The 8,984-nt window shown below is 44.2% G+C and overlaps 1 protein-coding gene across 1 annotated transcript in view; it reads left to right on the top strand.

Annotated features, from left to right (window-relative positions):
• Positions 1-5,751: 5,751 nt before the first annotated feature.
• The window catches only part of SASH1 (SAM and SH3 domain containing 1), a 334,045-nt gene continuing 330,812 nt past the window's right edge, over positions 5,752-8,984 (top strand). Inside the window, exon 1 of the mRNA XM_019424975.2 lies at positions 5,752-5,870. Coding sequence (XP_019280520.2) covers positions 5,826-5,870 — 45 coding nt within the window. The 5' untranslated portion in view covers positions 5,752-5,825. The remainder of the gene's footprint in view (positions 5,871-8,984) is intronic.

Below are 8,984 nucleotides of genomic sequence, written 5' to 3'. Positions count from 1 at the left end.
CTGTGTCTCTCAGAGGGCATCATCCACCTATAGATGTGGGTTGTGAAGTTCCAAAGACTTATTCTCCTCTTGACACTATGACTGTAATTTAGGTAAACTGCCATAGATGGGCTAGGATACTCAGAAGCCCGTGTCCTGATACTCTGACGTTTTAGGCATGAACTGTTGAAAGAGCCTCTCTTCTGAATTATCCTCTTTCAGTGTTTTGAAATGAATCTAGCACTAGTTTCTATCTCTCAAACAGTGAGGTATAATTCAGAGCAAAATACAAAGAAATGTGAATGAATACATAAAGAAATAGCAGCCAGATACTATTTAGTATTAGATACCCATTCTCTTCTGGATTTCAATCATTGCCGATTACTGCTTATTTAACCTTAGCAAAGTTTCTGTGCATATATAAAATAAGTCCATTAGACTTTCTAACCTAGAGGGAGGCAGGCCTTGTCTGTATCTTCTCAGTGGCTCTTAGCATACAGCAACTTTTACCAACTTTTTATCCAAGGGCTTCTTGGGTATTCTCTGTTTAGACATCTTTTTTTTTTTTTTTTTTTTTTACCTTCTCCTTGTGAAAAAAAAAAATGTGGTTATGTACAACTTAGAAAAGAGCATCATGATATAATGTACAGGAAAAGGACTTTGAGGCCAATCAAACTGGGTCTGAATCCCGGTGTAGTATTGAAACGCTCATGGCCATGGTCATTGAAACATTCTGAGCTTCTGAAATCTGTAAAACGGGACTGAAGCCTTGCTTGGTTGTTGGGCAGTTAAATGAAGTAAGTAGTATGTAAAACTCCTAACACATAGAGAGGTTGTGATCTTCACTACCATCGCGTCAAACGTTTCCACTAATTTCATGATTACAACCACCGCCGACTGAATGACCACGGGAAATGACCAGCCAACACCCTGAACCTCAGTCCCCTCTTCACCGAAGCAAGGGTAACAATATCTAAGCTCACCGGGCCCGGAGGGTAATAAAAGGCTAACATGTGTAGAGGGCTAGGCACAGGGCATGTATTCGGTATTTTTAGTTCAAAAGTTTTCCCTCTTTTCCTCTCTTTTTAGCAACAGCAGGGAACTCTTCAAGCACTTGTTATCCCCAGGCTTATAGTTGCCTCTGATCTTGAGATTAGATTAGAGCCTGCAGGGTCACCTTAAACACACTCTAAATTGGACCTAATGTCTGGGTTTGTGTCCGGAAAAAATTTACACTCTACCACCAGGCTTGCGAGGCCTGAATCAGTCTTTAGGCTACAGAGGCAAGCAAGAAACGTGTGCAGCACAGGAATAGTCTGCTGAGCAGGGCTTTCTCTTCCTTCACAGACCCTTCACGGCCAATGTCCGATACAGAAAATATCCCTACCTTTCCTTCAGGCCTCTGCCTGTGCTGCTTCTCTGTGTGCTCAGCGGTAAGACGGTCTTCTCTCCTACCGCTCCTTGTTTCCTGGCCTCGCTCACCATTTCCTACCAACAGAGACAAGAAAATGGACTACCGTGCCATGCATACTGGGATCCCGTAGGGTCCCCCGAGGGCAGCCTGACGCAGGACAAACGCAGCTGACAACAGCAACTCGACAGTTGTCATGTCCTTACAATACTTGAGAAACAGTAGATTAAAACGGAGACACAGCCTCCGCCTATCTTCACGGACGACACGGACCTTTCATTATTCCTCTTCTCTTGCTCCTGTGTTCTGTGGGTCTTCCTTCTGAGAAGCAGAGAAGGCTCCTCTCGTCTGTGTTTGTATGGCTTCCTCGGGTGGGGAGTTGATGTTTCCTACCAGCTTTTGGTGTTCACTAATGATGCAGTGGGTTTACTATGGGTCATTTAGGGAACGCTGAGGGATGTCCTATTGTATCTTGTCAGACAAGCTCCAATGGGCATGGCAGGGCCCTTTTCTATTTTTCTATTTTTCTATTTTTATTTTTCAGTTGAATCTGTCAATGGCTCCAGAAAGTTTTTGGTAACGGACATAGGTGTTATGTACGATACATTTCAGGAATGGCGACACTTAACATTGGGAGAGAAAGGCCAGATTGACTTACGGGGTGAGTGCACCATGTTCATCGTCTTATGGGGCCTCTGTTCATTGATCCTAAATGGCTCTTTTTCTCTGCCATAGAATTTTATTTGGTCAGGATGTGCTGTCTTTTATGGTCCAAAAGCTAAAATTGCAATGAACATGATAACTACTTCTAATTCGGAAATCTCACCATCTGTTGTCTCAACCAATGTCACTTACCCCTGTGGAATCAGAAAACATCAGCAGTGGACTGCACATCCTGGAACCCAACAGCGAGGGTCAAGGTGATACCCAAGAGCAGAGGCTTCTGGGTGACCTTGAGTCCAGGAGCGAAGTTACACACAGCACTATCTTGTTCTCTAGATGTAAGTCCAGGGACATGACTCCACCTGCTTATATAGAAAAAGAAACTGGCGACCCTGATGAGGTGACGTTTGCCATCAGAATGAGTAGTTGCCACAAATTCTTGTCCTCAGAGTCAGGTGAGACCTAAATGTAGCTTGATTTCTATTTCCTCTGAAGCAACTCTGAGCCCCCAGCACATTTGATTTTTGTCATCATTAGGCTCCTCTCTCCTTCCCGGGCTGCACTAGATTCAGGAAGAGTTATATGGTGTCCAGAAAGGTGGGATCTCTTGGCTACAGGGCGTGTTATGGCCTCACCAACACCCCACCGCCCAAGCCCCCAGTGGTCTTTGACATTCAGCACTTACCGGTTGTTCCCACACACTCTGGAGGCAGAGGGGTCTTTGTGGGAGCTGTGAGCCCCAGTCCTGTACTTTCTCCTTCCTAGACACATCACAACTCTTCCTCCCGGGGGTCCTCTGCCTCCCCAGGCAGAACGAGGGAGCCACCCTTCCCTGGGACCTTGGGACCTGGCACTGCCCCCACACGAGAGAAGCTTTTCCTCCTAAAAATGGGTCACCACACCTCACCATGACCTGTTTCTCAAAGACATTCTGCTCCTTTCTTCCTTTTAGGAATCAGGCTTTTAGGAAACAAAAGCCAAGAAATCTTGCAGGTGGGGTCTGGCTTCTGCCACACTAAGGTGATGAGGCACAGAGGCACGGAGGGAAAGAGGAAAGATACAGAAAGGGACAGGGACAGAAACCCTAAGTTTCTCTCTAGGCATTTGTTACTAATGGGCATGGTAGCACTAAACACAGCACTGCATTCCATGCGAGGGTCTAATCTCTTCTTCAAGACATGGAGGGGACATTTTACAAAAAGAAGGAAACCTTGGGTCCTCCACTTCCTGTGTTTGTGCAAGGGAGTGTGTGAGAGATTGAAGGTTTGTTTTCAAGGCATCCCTCCTGGTTCATCCTTTACAGATTACCCTTAATATCGGGGGCGCCCGGGTGGCTCAGTCAGTTAAGTGTCCGACTCTTGATTTCAACTCAGGTCATGATCTCACAAAGTGTGAGATCAAGCCCTGCCTCCGGCTCTGAGCTGACAGTGTGGAGCCTGCTTGGGATTCTCTCTCTCCTCCTCTCTCTGCCTCTCCTTGCTCTCAAAATAAATAAATAAACTTCATATATATATATATATATATATATATATATATATATAAAATTTTAATTTGTTGGAAAATGTAAACCAAGTCTGCATCCTCTTTTTCTTCTTATAAATCATTTGTGAGGGAGTAAAAGTCATGAAGACCTAAGAAGACCCTCTTCACTGCTCTCTGTGAAAAAGATGACCAGAGTTTGCCTGTGGCGTCAGTTTTGTGATCCAGTGACATTAGTGGAGTCAAGTCATAGGCGCCGAAGGGTCAGAATTTGTGTCCCTCAATTTAAGAAAACGTGACCTGTAAAAACTCACACTTGCAAAACATCCGTGTGGCAAGTGATCTTAAAGCAAAAGCTGTTTTCCCTTCTATGAGTAGATGTGCCAGGAATTCCTTTAAGTGTCGAGATGTCCTTGAATTTTTTTTTAATATGATTTAATTTAGTGTCATGGGTTTGTGTGTTTTCTCAAAAGCCTATCTATTTCGTAAACGTGCGTGTATCCGATCCGTACTCAGTGAAATGAATAGTAAGCCAGAGAAAACACGAGACTTCACAAATGGGAAGAAAAAAGACGCCCTGCCAGATTCAGATAGTTGTTTCACATGCTTGGACGAGTTGCACAACCCTCGCATGACTCACCCTGTGCACAAACACAGCTAGAGGTGGACTGGGCTGTGTGGCGAGACCCGCAAAACAGGTTTTCGTGGCGCAGGGGTGCATGGGTGGTTATGCTATGTGTAGCCCTGCTCTAGCTTCCGGGGTGGGGGGGAAGTAAGGCAAGGAATCTTACATACCCACCCCCAAAAGAACCATCTTTGTCCTCCCGATTAGTTACTGTTCCGTGACCAATTTTTGTTTTAATTCCTCCAGGTCTCTTAGTTTGGAAATAGTCATTTGGGGACATTGAAGCAGTTACTCTGACGAGGTCGATCCTGATTTGGGGCACCAAGGAAATGGAGAAAATGTACCAGATATAAATAACTGCTTTCCTGGGTAAAACGAGGTCCAACTGAGCATTTTTAGAAAGCTCTGTCCGTATTAAAAGGAGGGGGGAGAACAATCTCCGGGCAAGAGAAGAACTATAAAAGTGGTACATTTTGTGTTGGAACAACACGATGGTGGCTCGTGACTTTCCACACCAAGCTTTGGAGGTAAAACTCAGCTGTTTGACCACAGCTATGTTTTACTGTAAAGGGCCACTGCTCACTAAGCCCTGTGTAATTAGAAACTGGCCGAGGAAGGAAATGTCGTTAGAACACCCAGGGGAAGTTTTATTAAAGGATACGCAGTTTGTGTATCGGAGTTTTACTTTTTGTCATAAGCTCTGGGCGCTTCATTGGCTCTAAATATCTGATGTGTTGAACGTGTAAAGGTCATAAGACCGCAGAAAGAAGAGACCAGAATTCTCCTCGGTCTCTACTATCAGATTTTATCTAGACCACTTTTTCTTATTTCTTCAGCTTGCAGAAATGGTAGGGTGTGAGACCTCTCTACTTACAAATACGTTTCTTTCGTGCGATTGTTAATCAGGACTAATGAAGATGGCAGTGTTCAGTGTCTGAGTGAGACCCAAAACGATAACGACAGATCCAAGGCTCTAGGATATCTTAAGGAAGTATTTCTTCTCCTGTCTCCTATAAGAAAAAAATGAGAATATTTTAAGCATGTGTATCTTTGTGCGGCTATCTAAAATCAAATTTTACCTGTTCTAACAAAGCACACAGAGGGATGAATCGTTTAGCAGCCGGCTTTGGTTAATTTCACCCCCAAGAATGCCAAAAGTTGTCTCCCTGAATTTGCAACCTTAGACTTGCGTTCCAGGTGTCCATTCTTGTGTTACTGTGCACACCTTAAAGTGAGCAGTGAGCTGGGAGATTTATAATTACCCAAGTCTTCTATGAAAGACAAATGCCAGAAGTTACCTACACCACCCACTGTAGGATTGTTCTTGGCATGGTGACCAAGGCGTGGTGAATTTGTGCATGGAAGTATGAGCTGTCAGGTCTTAAGTGGCAGTAAAGCTAGGGGGTACTTTTCTTCTTGGAGTTATGTTATTAACTCCTTGAATGAAACATATCTTCGTTTTGAATCATGACCCCGGGAAATGCCCACACCCATCTCACCTTAACGTATGTAAATTCCATTTCTCCCACGACTCTCAGCTATGAGAGAACGCAACCGTCAGTATTTTGAAAGCGGCTCAGTTAAAATGTTTGCTTTCCTGCGCTCAGTCACTTGAGCAGTCCAAGTGACCCCTTTGACAAGGCAGAACAAGAAATTTATCCCTCCAGTATGGAGCATTTTGCAAGGGAGGCTGAGTTTTGGAGCACACCAATGGTAAGTTGAATGAAGTGTTTAAATATCAAGGGCATCATACTGGGCATTTTCCTTGTAGCTTTTCATAAAATTAGGATGAAAGAGGAATTTATCATCAAAAGATTGTAGTCTTGCTCATTATTTTAAAATGAAACATGCCTTCTACATACCAAATGGTATTAGTGAGAAATGACTTTGGATGGATTGTTTGGGCATAAATTTTCCTAATTTTATTGGTGAACCATACTGAACATCTTGTGGGCATACAAGATGTGACCTTAATGAAGCAAGACGACTCACTGACAGAAAGGAACTGTGAAGTCAAACTAGGATTTTAACACAAATGAAGAATTTCTTGGAATTCTATATTGCATTGTCATTTTTTATTTTAAGTGTACCTCTTTTTAAGATTTCATGTATACGTATGTAAGTGAATATATATATAATAATTATAGCATATCACTGGAAGACCATGATAAAGGAGCATACTGGTGCCTAAAATTAACTTTTATGATTTTTAAACTGGGAATATTCAGACCTGCTGTTTCCCTTTATGTTACAAAGAACTGCTGGGTTTACTTCACATGAATTGGTCAAGTCCTGAAAGCCTCTGAGAATGGTACAAATTCCCCGGCCTCGGTGACCCTGGGTGATCATCTCATTTTATTTTTATTTTTATTTTTTTAACATTTATTCATTTTAGACACATAGAGAGACAGAGCATGAATGGGGGAAGGTCAGAGAGAGAGGGAGACACAGAATCTGAAACAGGCTCCAGGCTCTGAGCTCTCAGCACAGAGCCCAACACGGGGCTCGAACTCACGGACCACGAGATCATGACCTGAGCCGAGGTCGGTCGCCCAACCGACTGAGCCACCCGGTTGCCCCTGATCATCTCATTTTAAAGTTGAATAAACTGAAGTTCCCCTAGTTGAACAACCCCGAGTTGGGCTACAAGATCACAGACTTCAACCCCAGCCCAATGCTTTTTCAGTTAGTATATGTCCTGTCCCACAGTATAAATTTTCATTTTGTTTTCTCTTTCTAATGTGAATTTGAACTTCATTGGAAATAGAAGATTCTGTCACAAACGTAGGTGATTTTTTTTTTTTTTTACTGCATGAAGTTGACTATAAGAGCAAATTAAAACGTCACTTCTATTTATTAAGGATATGCATCATCCCTGAAGTCTTAGCTTTTAATGTTAAATCTGAGACGGCAAGTCTTATTGTATACTTTTGGAGAAAGGAGGGTAAACTATACTGCACTGTCCCCAGGCATCACTGAAAAAGCACAATGTTCAGATGAATATTCAAGCTTTTCAGACATTGACCTTTGTGTATCCAAGCCATTCAAATCATTTACTTAGCAAGCATATCAACCACTTGTATTCTGGAAACTGAACTATTTCTATGCTCTTGTGAGATTTAGATTTTTTAAATTCCTCTGTTTTTTTAGGAGTTCATTTGTGACCAACTCCGGAAAAATGAAAGGAGGTTTTTTTTTCCCCGCATGCCCTCTGGGCAAAAAGGAATGTCTGTGCATTTAGGGACTGAGAGCTGATGTAGCACAGGACTGATTGGCTCCAGTGGGGCCCAGAAAGAAGCCGAGCTCAGGAAGTACACGAAGGGATGAGACGAAGGCATTGGCTCTCTCCACTTTGACAGTCCCAGCCCCGAGCCCAAGGAGATTCCCAGTCACATGAGAGAATGTGAGAATTGTAAGGTAAACAGCTATTAGGCCAATTGGTGCTAGCTTGTTGTTCTATTAAGCCTTGATTACCCTGACGGCCATTTTGAAAAATCTCTCCTACTTGGAATTTCTTTGGTCCCTGGCTCTGTGTCTGCCACTACGTGTTGTCACCGGTCCCCTTGGCACATCGGTGGCCACTAACCACCAGGTCAGTGGCCTCAGAAACCGCCTTGGGTTGCTGGCAGCAACTCAGCAATCTCTTGTCAGCTCCTTCCAGTCTGGGCGTTGGATTAAGTAGCTGCCAACTGAGACGCCCGGGGACAGGCACGGCCCAGGGCAGGAGGCACTGAAATTCGTTACAATCCAGAGCTGCTCAGGTGATGGAGTGAATCAAAAGAGATGGAGGTTTGAAAGGCTGGCTTAGTTTCAGTGTCTTTCTATCATAATTAACACACCCAACCTCTTTTGTGGTCAGCAGGTTGTTATCTTGACTGCACAGATCGTGAGACATAGAGATTTAATGATGGGCTTGACGCTCTCTGGTTAGTAAGCAGGGTGGAAGTGAGACCTCTAAGCCTCTGCTCTCAGAAGCTGGCAACTTCATACACGATGGTGGACATTCTGTGTCTGCCTTCTCTGCCTGGGGGACCAAAATAGTTCCTCCGTCCTTAGTCCTCAGGTTGTTCTTTGTTCTTAGTGCGCGTGCGTTCTTGCGTGGCTTCCCTCTTGCAGACTGCCTGTGTTGCTTAGAAGCGTGCTTCCATGCTGGATGCGACTGGGTAACACTTCTCTCCCAGAGAACAGTGGCCCCTGGAAGTTCACATTCTGGAGTTGCCTCCAAGCCCAGCTGCAAATCCCCAAGGCTGTGTGCTCGTCAAGGACAGCTGGTAGATCACATCCCTGCCCAACACACAACCTAGCACAACAGTCACGCAGGCTAATTTCAACAAGGATGAACTAAATGCGAGGATGCAGTGGACAGGAGGTGGCAGTCAGCAGTGGGCATGATTTGGGGGAAGTGGACAGTGGTAACTGACTCTCTGGTCCTGGGTGCTTATCACCATCCACGAGACCCAAACCATCTTCCCCCACCAGCCCAAGCCTAAAACCCTCACTTGTCCCCATCCTCTTTCTCCACATGAGCTCACCTGGACAAAGCACCAAGCAAGTGCTCACAGAGTTGAGCGTCTGTACTACTCTGTTTCTGCAGCGAACACAACGGGAGAAGACATGCTCTTGACTCATGAAGGTCAAAATATAATTGAGCGACACGATATACATACATGAAACGATTAGAGGACAAAATAATATATAATTGAGTGGCAGGACGCACGGTTCAGACATTAAATGTAATAGTGCTTCTGAAGTCAGGGTGGTCGAAGGAGGCTGCATTAGGAAATAGACTGAGAAGGATGGGTTGGATTTGAAAAGGAGAGAGATGGG

This window comes from Panthera pardus, unplaced genomic scaffold (genome assembly GCF_024362965.1).
Source record: "Panthera pardus isolate Hobbes unplaced genomic scaffold, ASM2436296v1 HiC_scaffold_17, whole genome shotgun sequence".
NCBI classification, from domain to species: Eukaryota; Metazoa; Chordata; class Mammalia; order Carnivora; family Felidae; genus Panthera; species Panthera pardus.
The sequence above is the reverse complement of the archived record's forward strand: the minus strand, read 5'-3'. Positions and strand labels throughout refer to the sequence as shown.